Source organism: Stegodyphus dumicola, chromosome 1 (assembly GCF_044657685.1).
Source record: "Stegodyphus dumicola isolate Sdum_Otavi_A_Nest chromosome 1, ASM4465768v1".
NCBI lineage: Eukaryota > Metazoa > Arthropoda > Arachnida > Araneae > Eresidae > Stegodyphus > Stegodyphus dumicola.
Window position 1 is genome coordinate 154,283,558 of NC_140768.1, and position 19,285 is coordinate 154,302,842.

The following is a 19,285-nucleotide window of genomic DNA, read 5'->3' on the forward strand; positions in this document are numbered from 1 at the left end:
TGTTGTTGCGAAGCTTAGTTTCTCTAGATTGGCAACAGATCCGCTATTTTGCAAAGTTTAAAATGTAAACAAACATGTCCGCCATCGCAAAAATTGTAGGCTTAGCTACACTTAAACAACTTTTAAATTATTGATAACTCCACAAATATTGCATGCATATTTACCTTAACCGGAAGATAAGAACAACATAATTCAATCATTTTTAAAGCAAAAAATGCACAACTTACAAACATATAAGAATAAACAAACTGAGATCACTGAGCCGGTTAACAGATACGCAGATATACGCTTGGTGAAGCCGATTGGAACCAAAATACAAGGTGCACATCTACATGTTATAGCAGTCCTATATACAAAATTTTAACCTTCTAAGGCTACTCGTTTTTGAGTTATGCGAGATACATACGTACGTACGTACAGACGCCACAAAAATTCTCTTCAGAATTAATTTTAAATTAGTTTTATAATTTTTTTGGGGGAAAAAGAGTCTTATTCTGTCTTTACGTTCAGATGTCAAGCAAAAACATCGTTAAATTGCATTCGATAGCGGTCAAGATGGATATTTTCGTTGAAATATGATGCCTGAAAATTTTTTCGATTACAATACTTCCTTTTTACTTCGTACAAAGAAGTAAAAAAATGAACGATTTAACAGCACTTTAATGCTGCAGGATTAATATTTTATAAATTTTTAAGGATTTATTTATTTTTACTAACCAGTTATGTTAATTATCTTTCCTGCTTTCCTCGCTTTCCGTTTACCTGCCATAATGCTTAATTCTAGTTCGCGCTTATTCAGTTGATATAGTCCTTAAAGGAAGGTTTTAAGACTGTAGAAGCAGAGCGCATTCCGCCTGCTGAAGGCCACATTACTAGTTGAATCTCTTGATAGCACTTTATCCGTGGAGTTGCGTTATTTTCGCCATTAGACGCGTCACGCCGATGTTAGGTCTGAGTCAACGTACCTGTCTTTGGGCTCAATTACGACTTAAATTACGATTAATTAAGTTGTAGAGATATTAGGTTTTTTTTGAAGCAAGAGAAGTGAAAAATCAGCAATACTCTCGCTGGGAAGCATATAAGCATTCTGTACCGCGCCACGCACATAGGAAAAAATCCCTTCTCGTGAATGGATATGGCTTCCGATGACATTTTCCTCTACGCTTAGGAACGCCTTGACTTTGCTCTTGGGCTCGAGGGTAGACCTCCATACCGTTTGTTTACATTTTGATAGCAGTACCTAAAAGATTATTAAGTGCATTGTATTTTTTTTATTTATTTTGTATTTATTTATTTATTTATTTATTTATTTATTTTTGCTGTGAGATTACACTTCTTACAACAGTGTAGTGTGGGGAATTTAATATAAAAAATGTAATGATTTTTTTCCTAGAGAGAAAAAGTATTATTTCTTCATGTGCTAACTCCGTAAATGTGTATTAATATTAAGTGCAGAGATTTTAATAAATGCATTTTTAATTTAAAAACCTTTCAGATTAAAGGTGTTAAAGACGCACCACGACGCACCGAGAAGATATAAAGCAAATTGGACACAAATTGATATGCATACAGGTTTCGACGGAAAATGCAAAATTTTACAGTTTGGCTACCATTGAATGAATGGTTGTCGCTACAGCGCATCTGATCAGCGCAACTGGCAGGATATTTAAGAGGAGAAATTACGATTCCAGGTCATAAATTCTGCACGAATTTCATTCCATGTACACTGCTGCCTCGCTGTCGGTGGAAAGAAAGAAAGTAACTATGCCTCCCATACAGGTGCGCGAACAATATGCGCAGATGTCAGAATTTGAGAGAGTTCGTGTAGTTGATCTCAAATAAGCCGGTTGATCTTATCGGCGAATAGTTCGACATTTGAGCAGGAGCGATATCACCATTAGATGATGTTAGCAGGAATGGGTGAACCACGGCCGCACAGAGCGTCAAGAAGGAAGCGGTAGGGCTAGAGAAACGACAGAACGTGAAGACCGAGCAATCGTCAGATCGGCACTCACAGCCCCAGATGCATCATTATCATCGATAGTACGTGCAACTAGTGTTTCAAGACCATTCATAGAGGGCTCACAGAAAGAGGACTGAGCTCATGGAGCCCCTTGCGCCGACTACCGTTGACCTCTGTACAACATCAAGCCCGTTTGCAGTGGTGTCGGGCTCATTCGCACTGGAATGTCACTGAATGTTGTAGAACAGTCTTCAGTGATGGGTCCCGCTTTGAAGGTCATCCGTTGCAACCTTACAGCACAGCGGTACGTAAACGAAGTTCTAAGGCCCGTTGTGTTGCCCTTTACGTCACGCCACCCTGGGCTTCCATTTCAACACGATAATGCCCGCCCCCACACTGCACATGTTTCTACTGCTTGCTTTAGTGCTTGCCGAACATTACCTTGGCTAGCAAGGTCGCCGGATCTCTCTCCTATTGAGCACATTTGGAGCATTATGGGCAAGGCCCTCCAACCAGGTCGGGACGTTGACGATCTAACGCGCCAGTTGGACAGAATTTGGCACGATACCCCTCAGAAGGACATCCGCAACCTCTATCAATTGATGCCAAGCCGAATAACTGCTTGCATATGGGCCAGAGGTGGACAAACGCGTTACTGACTTTTTCACTTTGTAAAGCTCTATCACTTCAATAAATCATCCAATTTTTCTCAAACTGTAATCATTTGTTTTTCTGTACAGGTACATTACTTCTACCGATTTTCGTCCCATTCGAATAACTCCTTCTTAGAGCGTCTTTTTTTTTTTTTTTTTTGGTTTTTTGTATCAGAGTGTTTTTTGTATAAGAGTGTACATTCATTTTTTGCTAATTCATTCTGCGAAAGAATCGGGCAAGTCAGTTTTCGGAAATAGCAAATACTACGATGGAAGCTAACATTGCACAAGTACACACTATTTATAATCGATCTGAAAAAGCAAAATTTATTTTTGAAGTCAGAATATTATATATTTGGAACACAGAAACAGAAGTACGTATTTTAAATTGAATAATATTACTTCAGAATTTTTGCCCATTTTTAATGTGTAATATTTTTTGTACCTTTGCGTAAAAATAGTATTTGTCAAAAAAGGAAGTTTCTTTTCTTATACACGTGTATTAAATTCAGTGACAATACCGAATTTTTCTTTCATTTAAGGCAACAGATATATTAGAATGACATGGACATTAACATGGAAATAACATAATATTTGCAAAGGAAATATTTTCTGCAATGTGAAACAGAATACAGCAAAATTGCAATAATAATAATACACTTACTAGCACACAATGCCTTTACAGTTGGATCGAGATCGTCGTGCTTCGGTTTTTGCACTGAGTTCATACAGCTATTTAAATAATCTAAGCTCTTAAGATTGCTTCTGATATTAACAGCTTCTTTGAAAGATTTTATAATTTTATTATTCCATGAAACAGGAAGCCACTTGCAGAACGCTGCAGCTAAATGTTTTCGTTTCAAAGAAAACAAACGATAATTTTCACGCTTCCTTGTCACTCACTGCGTTATTCAACGAAAACAAAACCGTAAGAACCCCGTCTAAACGTCATTACGCCAAGAGAAAATGATGTCATTTGAAAATATGTCCAATCACAAGAACGGAATTTTCCCTATGCGCGTGGCGCGGTACAGAATGCCTATATGCCGCCGGGACTCGAGTCTGGACCTCTCGAATACGCGCCGAGTGGGCTACCATTACACCACGAAGGCATGCAGAAAGGAGAGAGAAAATACCTTCTAAAGTTAAATCTTTACTTTACGCCATAAATACTGGCTGTGCCTGTAAACACGACAGTGCCTTCTCTTTAATTACTGATTTTAATAAAATGGTCTTTTCCGTTCTTTCCCAAGTGTCTGTTGCAATTTCCAAGACATAGCAATAATTCGCTTACGTCAATTTATGTTGCCAAAGAGGGTAAGAGTCTATAAGCCAGCGGTGCCCAACCTCGTGCTCGCCGATCGTTTTGTATGTGCTCGCCAGCCCAATTAGGTATTATGAACAAATAATATTTTAAAAATAACCATTCATTGATATTTCTTAATTGTTAAAATATGGTAAGCATTTATAGTGATAAGAGATACCTTGCAAGACGTTATAAAATAATTAATTGCTGACTGATGAACTTGATAGTAGTAGTAGTAGTAGTAGTAGTAGTAGTAACGGAGGACGTGGGCGCCATCCCTCTACCATTAGGGTTAATCGGTTCTGCCCACGTCCGCCCTTATCTAGTATTTATTAATAAATCAAATGTTTTTTCATTGCCATATAGTGTGCCATATAGTGCCATATAAAAAAATAAAAATAAAAATCTTAAAGTAGTACTTTATAGTCCTTCATGAAATGTATCTTTGTAAGTAATTCTTTATAAAATATCGAAATTTGTCCTTAGTAAAAAAGTTTGAAACTTATTCCCTCGTTCTTCTTCAAGAAGTTATCTTTCGTTCTTCTTCTTTTCTTCGTTCCTCTCTTTCCTTTAATCTTCCTTTCATTTAATCTTCGTTAAATCTTCCTTTCTTCTATCTTAATTTCTTTCCTCCATTTTACGTGTATTTTCTTCCTATATATCCTTTTTCTTTTTACTTAATATAGTGAATAAGAAATCCATCTTTATGAATTACTTGTTAACATATTCTTTCCACCTTCTACAGAAAAATTTCCTTTTTCTTTTTAAAACCTTTATTTGTAATTTTATACCTTTTCCCTTAAAAATCTTTTCCCTTTGAAGCCTCCTCCTTCTGCCTTTCCATAAACGATTAAGTAGTCCTTCATTAGCTATATCATCTTGAATACTACTCCTTATATCCTAAATCTTTAGTTATCCTTATACTATGGAGTTTCTTCATCTATATCTCAATTCCTTAAACTTCTTCTACTCAGTAGCTTCTTCTTCTCTTCAAGTAACTTCCGTTATGTTCCCTTCATTCTTCATATATAGGACAAATATGAAATCCATCATTATGAATTATTTCTTCTTCCCTTTTCTTCTCGTCCTCGTGGTATCTTCATATATAACTTGATATCTTATTCTCTATTTTTTTAATAAAACATCTTCCTGTAAAATTTTCCCCTTCTTCTTTTAATGAAACATTCTTATTTAATGAAAAATATCTTAACTAGTAAATAGACAGTAGATTTTACTGGTTAGCAAATACAAAGGTACATTTATTCTAATTGTAATGTGACATTAGTTCCTTTTCTTATTCCTTTCTATGGCTGAATTATGTAGAGCCTTCCCCTTCTTCCTTTATTGGACAGTAAAGAAAAACATTCTTGTTAGTTCTTGTTTCTTAAGAAAAACATTCCTTCTTCATAAATTACTTGTCCTTTTACCTTTTAACTTCTTCTTATAAAAGTTAAATAAATTTCTCTTTCTTCTTTGTAGAATCTTCCTGTAAGAATTAAATGCTTCATTTTCATAGGTAGCCTTCATATTCTTTAAGGGAACAGTTGAAAGATCTGCGCTTTAGATTTACTTTTAACCTTAAATCGTATTACTTCTTTATAAATTTCTTTTTCTGTATAGTAAATGCATATTTTAAAATTCAATGCCATTATGAATGTATGGTATTTCCCTGAATAAATAAATTTATTTATTATTATTATTTTTACTTGACATATCTTAATATCACGATTTATTACATACGTTTCATATGTATATTTAGAGGTAATTTTGAAAGCAGAATCCTTTAAATGATACTTATTTTTTAGCATTTGAATAAATTATATAACTTGACATAGGTCTGTTCCTAGTCTTCCTAGTATTTGCATTGTTTTCGTGACTTTTTGTACTATATATTTTTGTTTAAATAAGAATTTTTTAAACGCTTCAATATTTGTAGAAGGCATGTTTATATGAAAATCTTTGGTTAATGGACAGTTCGTGATATAGTGTTCAGGTGTTCCTGTTTGACCGCAACTACATATACTGGTGTGTGAAATACCAAATCTTTCAAAATAGGTTGGAAATGGTCCGTGGCCTGAGACATAACGGACTAATTGAGGGTTTGTGATGAGCCGTTGTACATCAACATTTGTAAAATGTAGGAAAGTTCTAACAGTATCACTATTGTTCCACTCATTCTGCCATTTTAAAATTGCTGTTGATTTGAGAATATTTTTCAAGTGTGATATAGGCAATGGAATATCTGCAGGAATTGCATTTCGATCTATAGCAGCCTCTTTAGCTAATTGATCTGCAGTTTCGTTTCCATGTATACCAGAATGACCTTTTATCCATGTAAGGGTTGTGTTAAGTGAAGCATTATTTTGTAAATCATTTTGTATTGCTGCAATAATTGGAGAGGTAGTTTTCGGATCTTTGAGTGCATAAAGAGTGGAAAGGCTGTCAGATTGGATAATAGTATCATATAAATGATGTTCCTGAATATAATTAATTGCATATTTTATTGCTGTTGCTTTGGCTTGGAATACGCTATTGTTTCTATGAAGCTGTCTCTTCCATTGGTGAATTAAAGGTTCGTTGCAAAAGCAGAACCAACATTGTCCTCTATTTTAGATCCGTCTGTATAGATTTCAAAATCAGTATATGAGAGTGCATGTGATGAACTTGATAGCGAACATGGAATCTTATTGTTTCATTCCGATGCTAGATGGCTCATCAGGGGAAAAGTATTTCAACAATTTGGAGAACTTCTTTCGCCAATAAAGCAGTTTTTGAAATCCGGAAACGAAAGTTATAAAAAATTCGACTACAATAATTGGTTATCCGATGTGTATTTTCTGACGGTTATAACAGCTAAACTGAACGAAGATCTCCAGAGAAAAGAGAAAAACACTTTTTCAATTGACTGAGACTGTAACTGCTTTTCAGGTAAAGTTAAATTTGTGGATAAATCAGATGAAAGAAAAAATTTCACTTATTTTCAGAATTTATCAAGCCATTATTAATAACCACAAGGCAATTGAAACAGAGAAAGACTCGGAAAACCTAAATGCATTGAAAAGTAATTTTGACCTCCGCTTCTCTGATTTCCATTAAGTTCAATCAATATTATTATTTACCTCAAACCCATTTGCCGAAATTAATATTTCAGATGTATCACATAATATTGGAAATATGTTTAACAAAAATTTTGATGTTTTGGAAATGTGCTTCAAAATGTGCTCGCGAGAGGCCAAATGTTGGGCACCACTGCTATAAGCTTTAATATTTCATGTTTGAAAAAATAGGATAAAATTACTCTGAGGTAGATTTACATCGTATTTTTACAGCTCGTTATAATAAAAATAAAGCATAAGATAAGTTTTGGCACGTCAAAATGTTTAATTTTCTTTTTAGCATTTTGAAAGCAGGAGAATGTGATCACATTGAAAATTGATCGCAATGAATGTAATAACAACAAAAAATGTGATCTAATTGAAAACGTATAGTGGTGAATTTTTGAACAATAATTTTGAAATTCGATTGCACTAAGGGATTGAATGCTCTCATCATTCGCTGATGAGTTTTAATGATTTTTTTGTACAATTATTACATAATGATTGTATTTTACATTATTATGACATGTAATCATTATGTATAATTTATACAATTATATATAATGATTTTTTGACATACATATATTTACATCTGTTTACAGAACGTATCAGATTCCAACATACGTAAAACTCAGTGCGAACGTTTCGGCAAATTCACATGCTCGATCAAATCAAACAATTGTAAATCGGAACAATTTGGAGATTAGTTTATAGTACTTCAAATTTCCAAACTCATCCATTATTTGAAATTTTATCCGTTTAAATAGCTTCAAATTTCTGAAAATAAAAAAAAAAAACGGTTTACTTATGACTTGGAGAGGAGCTCCGCAAGACTTTTCGCCGTGCTTGTTTCGTGCTGTGCAAACGTAATTCCCTGCGTTCTCTGGCTTGCATTTGTCAAAAACTAGGGACACTTCACCACTAGGCAGATGATGCTTTTGTACGTTCATATCATCGTCTGGAACTTCCACGCCATTTTTTAACCTGGCAAGAAAAGTGAAATGTTTATTATAAGAACGGCATTGTAACACTTACGTGAATTTGATCAGGTCAGTTGTTCCCAAACTGTGGAATGCTGATGTTTCGTAAACAATCACTTAGTGTTCCTCTAAAAACTTAGGTTAGAAAACAGCGAAACACTGTCTGTTTTTATGTATTTAACAGAATTAAAAACGACTGTTAAAAAGAGGTTTAAAGAGAAAAAGTATAAAGCAAGGTGGTTTAAATCAAGCGCGTTAAAAATTATATACCGTAGTAACGACATGAGATGACTCATGTTGCCAAGAAAACATATGCAGAATTTAAATAAGTTTCGGTCAAGTGTTTCAGAAGAATATCCGAAATTATGAAAACGAGCTGCTCATATTTTGTTTCCTTTCACAACAGTCTGCTTCTATCAGAGAGTTTTTCCCGTTAAGTTGCAGCAAAATCCTAAAAGGTAAACGGAAATTTTATATAAGAATCCAGTTTTGCAACATTGTGCCTGACATTAAAAGAATTTGTAGTTCGAATATCCAAACACATCGAAATCTTTCAGAACTTAAAATGTTTTAATTTTAACAAACTATGACCCCAAAGGACAATAGCCCAAATGTGCTGTTATTTTCGAAACGGGACTTTGCGTTATTCACTGTAAATGCCTCTATCACGTTTCAAATTGTTTCCACCAAGTATTATAGCCCTGTATTATTTTTAAAGAAATTAAATCATGAAGAATCTGCACGCATGTATATGTGAATGGGGCGCCCAGATGGTATATCAGTTAGCGGAGCCGACTACGATACCGAAGGGCCCGGATTCCAATCCCGGAAAAGACATGGCTGTGACCGTACATCCCTTCATAAGAGGTAACGGCGGCCGCTTATTAGTTGCCTCCACAATAAAATGGCCACCACTTTCGGCCTTAGGAATGGCCAATGTCGAAAACAGACAAAATAGTGCCACCACCCCCTTTGCGGGCAATAAAATAAGTATGAAGGTTCCTCGCAATGTGAAAAAATTTTGAATATGATGTTTTCGGTGTTAATAATATTTAAGGTTTTGTGCCAGTTAATCCACTATCACATCGCATAACAAATGTTGAATAACGTAGTCCTCCACCCGAACATGTGCACCTGAAAGACCGACATGAGAATTTCGAATTTTATATTTCATATTTTATAAACTAAACACAGTGGCGCAACAGCCGAAGTGGGCCACGGCCTGCAGTGCTCCGAAATCTGCTTTCTTGACCTTGGGCCCCGGAGTGCTTCAGCATATGACCCGGACAAGTGGGCAGCTTGTCGCAGGACCCCGGTGTTTAGTCCCCAAGCCAACTTAATACTCATTTTATCGACCCTCTCAAGGGATGAAAAGCTGAGTCAAGCTTGAACAACTCGGATTTTGAACCCCGGACCTGTGATGCAGCTGCGCGACGCGCTAGCCACATCGCTACTGGGCGATCTATTTTATAAAACTTGAATGAATTTTTTATTAACAAATTCAACACTTTGAAAGGGAACAGTGGCAACACTGTACGGAATAAAATAATTTTACCCCCAGCGAGCGAGACTGTATATCGGAAATTGCTGTTTTTAAGTATGAAATGAATTCTAATGATATGCAGTTATTAAATATTTTGTGATTTCACCGATGAATTGAATTTTATGTGCTAATAACGTGACATTAAACAGATAAAGGTAACAAAAAAGATAGTTAATAATAGAAAGATAAAAAACATTTTCTACGCCATCTTACTAAGAAAACTGAGCATTGATATGATGAACTAAGAAAAGCCTGAAATAAATTTTAAAAAATATTACGTCAATACTTAATACCGCACAAGGAATTTTAAATATATGCTGTTATATTGCTTTTTGAAATTTTATGATTTTGTTGTTGAACTGTATGTGGCGTAAGTACGAAGAAAACGATGCTCAAAAATATAAAGCTAAAAAGACAAAATTATGTTAGCAGGAGCGAATACAAGAGCACAAAGGTAGACTGCGAACTCAGCGAGAGCGTTAAAAACCTTAACAAAGTCTTTTATGTGACCACTAAAATCTCAAACCTTTCAGATGAAGTTCAAGAAGTTTGAATCTTAAGAATGTTAACCAGAGAAAGATCTCAGTAGAGAACAGGTTATGAACTTGTTAGGTTGCATCAGACTCTTGCTCCGCACAATCTTAAAACTATATGTTATATCCGCGTGTAACTTAATCAATAAAATAAATTATTGTTACACGATAAAACACTCATTCATGACCCCCATCCAACATGATCCCTCTGCATCAGACTCTTGCTCCGTAAAATCTTAAAATTATATGTTATGTCCGCGTGTAACTTGATCAATAAAATAAATTATTGTTACGCGATAAAAGACTCATTCATGACCCCATCCAACACGATCCCCTTTGTAAATTGTAAATACTTTAAATCAATGATATTTGTTCAATTTCCCAGAACCCGGAGCAAATTTTGGTGTTACTTTAATTCTTTATTTCAAGCTTACCTTACTTTAAGGTAATCCTAGCTGTTTATATAGTTGTAATTACTTAGTGGTCTTGCAGTCTAAAAAGTTTATATTTAGCGTTAAGTTTCAGCTAAATTGTCTCCTACGCTTTTAAAGTGTTGTCGACCTTTCTTTGGAATTTCTGCTTCGTCCAAAATGGACCCAAGGACATGATTTTTTTATGCTTATCTACTTTTACAGGCCATATTTTGGATCGATCAGTTTTAACAGACATTTTTTAAAACAATGCTGTTGAAGTGAACAGAATTCCATCTCATTATCGAAGATATAAAATTCAGGAACACAAAAGCTTACCGTTTTATATCTTATGGTTTATTTATTTACCATTTGATAACATCTTACCATTTGATATCTTATGGATTATCTATTTTTACAGCCCATATCTTGGATCGATTAGTTTCTACAGACATTCTTAAAAACAATGCTTTTGAAGTCAACGGAATTCCATCTCATTACAGAAGATATAAAATTCAGGAACTCAAAAGCTTACCATTTGATATCAGGACGTGGATCTCCTGAAACTTTGCATTCAAGCTTCGCTGGGCAGTCTGTAACTCCAGTAACAGGCTCCAGTAACTTAACAAACAACGGTGCCTCTGAAAAAATAATAAGCTGTAAGTATCACTCAGCCCGCAAAATATGAAAATAAAAATATCTTTCCCTCAATAAAAATTTATAATACTTAATAATAGTCTCCCCTTTGTAAATTGTAAATACTTTAAATCATTGATATTTGTTCATTTTCCCAGAACCCGGAGCAAATTTTGGTGTTGTTTTAATTTTTTATTTCAAGCTTACCTTACATAGACATAGACATAAATTCGAATCCTCATCAATTTACTTATAGATAATTCTATGAGACAGCATTTATGTTGATAAGTTAAGTGTGAGTGTCATTTAAAGTCTTTAAACACTGGTAGTTCAACCTGGGTTCGAAAGGGGCATTTTCGTAGTTTTCTTGATGTGTAAGGTGAATGCGAACAATTTTTCCTTAGAAACTCCTTCACAAAGGCATCTCTACCATTATGCAAATAACCCTCGCGTGTTGTGCCACAATAAAATAAAATGAAACAAACTTAGAAGTTTAATTCTTTTATTTGAGGAAATAATTATCCGAAAATTAACATTAAAAGCATTATTAATGTATACTTAAGAGTAATTAAAAAAATATTTGGTAATGAGCATTTTTTCTGTTGAAAAACTTGCCAAATTTGGTTGATATTAAATACATTTCCCTCTTTCTTAATTAGTTTCACAGCATTTTGTGCGATATTGATAGCTTTGATTAATTAGATGCTATTCAATTTCTCATTCACCTATATAGAGAGATAGATAAATATATGCGTGTGTGTGTAAAGGCTAAAATTATTTGAATAAAGGGATAAAATGATATGAAAACTGACTTCCATTAAAATAAGCAATGCATACAACAAACAGGTCTAACCGTAACTAATATGATCTCAAATTATGAAGGGAATTTAAAAGAAGAAGAAGGGGGGAGGATGCAAACATTTATGTGCCATGTTTATGTGACCTTACATGACGGTACAAAGTCACCCAAATGTCGCGCATTTCAAAATTTCAAAAATTGTGGAAATTCAAAAATGAATACGCTGCACTTGTAAGGGTACATCCCATTAATGTGGTACACTTGTAACTATACTGCTTCATTTCATATAACTTGAAATTTCATTTGTTGCCTTTAAGATTAGAAAGAATTTTTATTATTGAGCATTACTTCGCAACGCATTCTTCCGCAAAAGCTGTTGATGTGCTTAAAGAGACCTCCCAAAATTCTCGTGAATCTAATCAGATAACGATTTTCCTACTGGTAATCCGTTTTCGCGAAAATGAGAATGTTCACTATAAGAAACAATTTATTTCTCCATATGATAAATCTTATTGCAATGCAAAAATTTTTTCAACCTTTTCTTTGATAACTGCAGTATTTTATTCCTGACTTCGTTCATTTTGCTTGAACTCGGAAAATATGAGCGCCGTTTCTGGTTTCTCAAAATTAGACTGCTTAGCAGAAACTCGTTGTCGTGTTAGATTCATGAACATTTGGAAGGTCTCTTAAACGTTTCGACTACTTTTCGTAATAACGCATTGCGAAGATTGAGAAAATCTCATCTCTAGCTTGTACCAAACAAACGGTTTTAAAAAGTAACAGTGTGAATTGCAACAGAAATTTTACTTGTAACACTATACTAATGCCCTTCTTTGAAATAACTTTTCATAAATACCCATTTTTGAGTTTCCACAGTTTCTGAAAATCTGACTGCACAACTTTTGGATCAACTATGTTTTAGTTCTCGTTTCATCAACAGATGGCGCCAGTAGCTTAACTTCTGTCCAGTCTTTCTTATCTTATCTGATCGCTGTACCTTATCTCGTTCATTTTCGCTTTAGCAGCTAAGGATGATGGTTCGGTAAAACCATCGAAACTAGTCCTGTGAAAATTTGAAAATATAACGTTGATTTTGTTGTTTGTCTTCTAAATTATCATCCTGTATGTTTATTTCGCAAAATTAGCCTGAAAATGTTATGATTTGTGTCGTAAAATGGTAATAAACTTACGAATGACATCAACGTTGGCAGAGCTCCTCGTTTCACCTCCCAGATTCGACACCAACAGTGTGTATTTGCCAGCATCCTCAGGTTTGACTTCTTTGATCTCTAGAGATACTGTACCATCTGGATTCTGATGCATCTGGATCCTGTCGCTGGGCTCTAAGGGTGATCCGTCTAGCAGCCTAGTAATGAAATGAAATACCTTATATTCCGGTGTATAACGCTCACTTTTAATACAAAAAATAAGATTGAAATTCACGGATGTGCGGTATAAGCCGGAGATAAAAATTATAGCCTTAAAAATAAGGAAAAAATAAGCATACAAAAATGTGATTCCGTCATGGTACTTAAATGCTATTACTGGCGATTTTCTGGGACCCGCACTCTTTCTTCTAAGGATGAGCCATTTCGTTATTTCTTTCTGCAAAGCCCATTCATTCTTTGCCATATTAATTGTTGTGACATCATATCTCTTCCAGTCACGTATGGCGTTCACCAATACCAAACATCCTTGCTGAAACACGACTTCTATTTTCTTTAGCAAATTAAAAAACTTTGAAACCAACATTATATTTGTTTCGTTCGACAGAAGCCATATATACTACTAAAAGGAAAGCTAGATCATGTGTATTTCAGCCAAAGTAAAGGCGATTTACAAAAACCTTCGATGTTCGCTTCAAATTCGTGGCTTCAAATGACTACAGAAAGAGAAAACATCCGACTCCTAATTCCGCAAATACACTCGAATCAGAAGTACATTCGTATCCCAAATTATCTCCCCTTTCCTCGAGAACCTAGAATAACATACTTCTGCACACCTGCACTCACTCTCTTTGTAGAATTATTTGTCAATTCAATTACTATTGTTCGAAAGCCTGCGAAAAATCATCGAATGAACGACTTCAGAAGATAACAGCATCGCACATGTATCTTACAGGTTTCTTCGTAACGAAAAGGGCGCGCGTTATACGGTGAATATACTTAAAAAGTTTAAAAATGTAGTTTGAAATGACAGGTTCGCGTTATGCGCCGGAATATACGGTATGTATAATTGTAAAAGATTGCTTACAGAATAATGAGCATTTTATTTATATTTAATCCGAATTCATACAAATTTGTAGTCTGTGTTTGAGGTTCAAATAGAAATTTGTGAACTAACATAATATGATAAGACTTTTTATGTTACTCCAAAAGTTTTCTTAAATAGATGTCAATGTTTTATACGTATTTTTGTACACATTTAGAAATATCTGTTGTGTTATATTCATCTATTGTGACAACAGTTTTCCATTTCCATTCTTGCCCGAATAATTGTTTCTCGTAAACAATTCTGCTTTGGGCGGTATGTAGTAGAGAAAGACAATGTAAATTATGCTTTTTCGCTTTTTTAAGATTCAAATCAGCATTAATCACTTTATTAACAGTTGCCACTGGGCAGTTTAAAGATCTTTCAAGTATCCTTTGACTTCGAAGATTTTCTTTTAGCATTAAATTTCTTACCCTAGCAACATTCGAATCATCCCGTTTTTTCCTTGGATATGTCTTTTGCCCACTTTTTACCTTGCAGCCAAACATTGACGCTTTTATCTTTTCTTATTGTCAATGTTACTTATCGCAGTTTTAAATACCGAAAATTCATGGCTTTTGTAGCATTTTTTAATAATTATGTTAGAATAATTTTCTTCGGAAAGAGCATAACCATAACCTTCCGTCCATTGCATATTTAAAAGAGGTATTTTGCATGAAAACCTCAGTTTTACACTTCCAAAAATATAGCTGCAGTTAAATGTGTTTTCTAAAAAGTTATTTTTTTTAATAGCAAGGTCATCTAAAAAATATACGAACAGCTTTTGTACGCCTCCTCATCACCTGATACAGCGCTGCGTACTTTTTCTTATTTTCACGTTTAAAATTGCTGCTTGTGCCACCGTTTTTGAGTCTGTTAACACAATTAAAAGAAAATTCGCTGCTGGATTTCAAGGAGTTTTCCGAAAACAGCTTTAAAATATGCTTCGAAGATTAGAAAAAAAAAAGTGGGCATGACGAGCGGAAAGATATGCAATAAATACCGACATAAAGTTGGAATTTTTTGAAATTATTGCTGAGTCTGATTTCCATTTCTGATTGCTGTATTATTACGCATCTTACATCCAGATGAGCTTCTTTATGTAATAATGATGATAACATACCATTTGACTTCAGGCTTTGGTTCACCATCCACTTTCGCTTTTAAAATACCGGGCTCTCCTTCTGTGAAGGAAGCTGGATTTAAAGCATCAACGATCTCGGGTAACTTAAATCCGGCTCCTGTAAATAATGGACATATATTTTGCATAAAGCGAGATTTATATTTTCAAATAAATTAAAGAATTATTAAATTAAAATGATAAATTTTTTCATGTTATTCTAGTTTCGTTGGAAATTTTATTGCTGAAATTTCGAGTCACCTAAAAAATTTTTAAGCAACTATATATATTTCTTACCTACTACTGCCACCATGGCCGAACTTCTAGTTTTTCCTTCGTCATTAGTGGCAACGACTACATATTTCCCAGAATCCTCAGGTGTTGCAGCTTCAATGATTAAAGCAATGGCACCATTGGGCTGCTCCAAGATCTGTGTGCGATCACTTTTCGTGATGTCGTCGCCATCTTTCATCCTAATTAAAGAGAAAGGAAAATTTAAAATTTAATGTTTTCGATTCAACCTCAAGTTTAACACAGTTCATTACCAATACATTGTAGAGATATTAGGTATATTTTTGGAAGCAGATTTGTAGGATAATTTTGGATTTGCTTTTAATCCTCTTTGTTTGTCATACTTCTAAGCTCCTTGGTGCGAAATTTCACAGAAATCTTTCAGTTCTAGTTAATATCTTCAGTTCTAATCCGTCTTCACTTTCAGGTTTTAAAGGAATTATATCGTATTTGTTTTCATATTTCGTCAATAGATGGCTCAGTTATTTTCTCTTCCTTAGATGGAATTTCCTCAGGTGTTTTTGTTTATTTGCTATCCCATGAGCACATGCTTCAAATTTGCCATTTTCATGCCTGCAGCTGAAGAAGAAGATTCTAATTCCCCTTAAACTAGTCCTGCAAGATTTCGAAACTTACGTTGATTTCTGTTGCTGCAGTATCTTAAGCATTCGCTCTTAGCGGATTATTTTAGTTAATAACTTATGATTATTTTTAAATTTATGACACTTCAAAATTTGTATCATTGTTATCTTTCAAGGAAATTCATTTTATGGAATTCATTATAAATTGAGAAACTCATAGCAAAGTGTTTTGAGCAGCTTTAAGTAATAAGTAAATAATTTAATTATGAGAACTTTTACCATCTAATAGCGCATCCAGATTCTGAAGGTAGTGTAGCTTCTAGATGTATGGTTCCTCCTTCTGATACTTTCAACGGCTCTAAGCCTTTCACAAAATAAGGCTTGTTTCCAGACATTCCAGGCATCGATGGCATCACTGCAATGGAAACGACGCAGAAATATTAGTTGTTTTAAAACTTATTTCCAAGGTTTTCCATAATTTAATGGCATACGAAAATAAAACCAATACCAGAACATAATTGTTTAAATTCTTTGTACGAAAATAAAACCAATACCAGAACATAATTGTTTAAATTCTTTGTACGAAAATAAAACCAATACCAGAACACAATTGTTTAAAATATTTCAAACACTTTTAGATGAAAGTTTTATGACTTAAAAGGGGTTAAGCTTTACCACTGTTTCCTAATGAGCAATCCTCTTTGTAGATTCGAAGTAAAATTAATTATAATTTTCGAAATACACAGAGACAAATAAAATTTCTTCAGTAGCAATATACAATCTTTGCTACTCCACAAACAAAACTTTTAACAAATATGTAGGCAAAAATTAAAATTTCAACTAATCTACGGGCTATAAGTAATAATTACGAGACGCGTTTTTTTTTTTTAAAAAAAAACATGACTACTGCATCTTTGCACTTGCTGTTTCGCTTATGAGTAAATATGCATTGTAAGAAGTTTGCTCATGCGTAAATAATTTTAGTGAAATTATTCGTAATATTGCAGTATTTTTTACTTCCTCGTACAAAGTAAAAAGGAAGTATTGTAATCGCGAAAAGTTTCAGGCAGCATATTTCAACGAAATTATCCATTTTGACCTCTACCGAATACAATTTAACGATGTTTTTGCGTGGTATCTGTACGTAAGAACAGAATAAAAGACTCTTTTCCTCCAAAAAAATTATAAAACTGCTTTAAAATGAATTCTAAAGAGAATTTTTCGTGGCGTCTGTACGAACGTATCTACGTACGTACGTACGTATTTCGCATAACTCAAAAACGAGTAGCCTCTGAGCGTTGAAATTTTGTATATAGGACTACTATAACATGTAGATGTGCACCTCGTATTTTGGTTGCAATTGGCCGCAGCAAAATATATAAATATATTTATATATATATATCCACTCTGTTACCCGGCTCAGTGATCTCAGTTTCTTTACTCTTATATGTTTGTAAATTGTAAATTTTTTGCTTTAAAAATGATTTAATTATGTTGTTCTTATCTTCCGGTTAAGGTTTTTATGCTTTTAGTAAATCTGTATGCAATATTTTTAGAATTATCAACAATTTTAAAGTTGTTTAAGTGCCGCTAAGCCTAATACTGTTTTTAATGGCAGCCATTGCTTGTTTACATTTGAAACAGTACAATAGTGGATTTGTTGCCAAGCTAGAGAAACTTAGCTTCGCAACAACAAAGATAACGCCTTCATTTATTATTGCGAATTAAATCATGCTTAATCCTTTCTGGAATTTTTTCGAGGCAATAAGTGTTTAAGATTTACTTCATAATTTTTTAATACAGATATTTTGTATTTTTGCCTTGTCGCGAAGTGAGAACTGAATTAATTGAATGAGAAATACTCAATCGTCTGTGAAAAACTGTTTCTTTTTTGTTTTGTTTGCCTAATTTCTTTTATACATCGTTCTAGCTTTATTATAGTATTTGAATAAAACATGTGGCAACGATTAGCTAATTCTTTAAATGATATAAATTTTGTGCATTCTGAGTTATAATATTGTTGCGTGCGTACGAGTTAGTTATGAAATTAATGCACAAGTACGATGAAAAATGAACAAAAATTTATTATTATCACAACAAAAATGCTTAAATTTTCTCAAATTATCATGCAGTATTACAATATCTCACAGTAGTTATCTTTTAACTACTCAAATGTCCAATAGAACGTAATTCAAAACAGCTAAAGAAAGCTAATCCGCGAATTCGCTACAATCAACAAGAGCAGTTTTCTAAACAACAACAAACTAAACTAAACTACTACGAACTGAGATGTTTTCCTCCTTTTATAAGATTTTAAAATCACGCGCTAGAATTTCCTAGTACTTTCTCGAAATCAAAAAGAGATATTTATTTATTTAATGCACGCGCTCTTGTATTTTCAATTTTCCGGCTTAGCTTTCTTTTAATATTCGTCACACGCTGCACTGCGCGAGAAATAAAACCATTTAATTTATAATTGAACTAACATTAGCTTTCTAAATACGAAATTCGTAACGCTGCTCCCTTTCCAAGGACTGCACGTCCCGGGTAGTACAATCCCTGGACAGGAAGCCAAACTTACAACTAAGGCATAAGTACAATACTAAGCATTACATTACAATAATAAACAACACGAACAATAAATGCAATAAATAAAAGAAATCAAATGCTATCAAATACAAATCAAGTACAAAATACAAATCAAATATTAAATACACATTTAGAAACAAAAAGGATCATGGTCTTACACTATTTACAATTATTTACATTACGTACTATGGCCATAGTAATGAGCTGACCTGTCGTAATGAACAATTTAAGTTTAGAGTTCGAAGACTTACGGATCCGAACCACCACGTCATTCAGCCTGTTTAGGACCGTGTACGGACCTTCCCAAGGTGACTGCAATTTCGGATAAAGTCCTTTCCGTCGAGTCGGATTCCACAACCACACCTTGTCTCCTTCGTGGAATTGATGTTCAGTAGCTCTTATGTCGTATCGAGTCTTCATCTTCTCCGTCGCCAAGTTGACTCGCTTTCGTGGAAAGTTGTGCATCACTTCAAACCGGGCCTGGAGATCTTGAATATATTTATTCCTCAGACGATGAAGGAGCATCCGGAGGGCCG

At 34.1% G+C, this 19,285-nt stretch overlaps 1 protein-coding gene across 5 annotated transcripts in view; it reads right to left on the minus strand.

Annotated features, from left to right (window-relative positions):
• The window catches only part of LOC118200338 (protein Obscurin-like), a 500,451-nt gene that overhangs the window by 111,338 nt on the left and 369,828 nt on the right, over nucleotides 1–19,285 (minus strand). For all 5 annotated transcript variants that reach the window (XM_085822284.1, XM_085822292.1, XM_085822266.1 and 2 more), the window contains 6 exons: nucleotides 16,440–16,575; nucleotides 15,586–15,761; nucleotides 15,292–15,409; nucleotides 13,109–13,284; nucleotides 11,019–11,124; nucleotides 7,823–8,001 (listed from right to left, as the gene is read on the minus strand). In XM_085822284.1, the coding sequence (XP_085678410.1) occupies nucleotides 7,823–8,001; nucleotides 11,019–11,124; nucleotides 13,109–13,284; nucleotides 15,292–15,409; nucleotides 15,586–15,761; nucleotides 16,440–16,575 (891 nt within the window). The remainder of the gene's footprint in view (nucleotides 1–7,822; nucleotides 8,002–11,018; nucleotides 11,125–13,108; nucleotides 13,285–15,291; nucleotides 15,410–15,585; nucleotides 15,762–16,439; nucleotides 16,576–19,285) is intronic.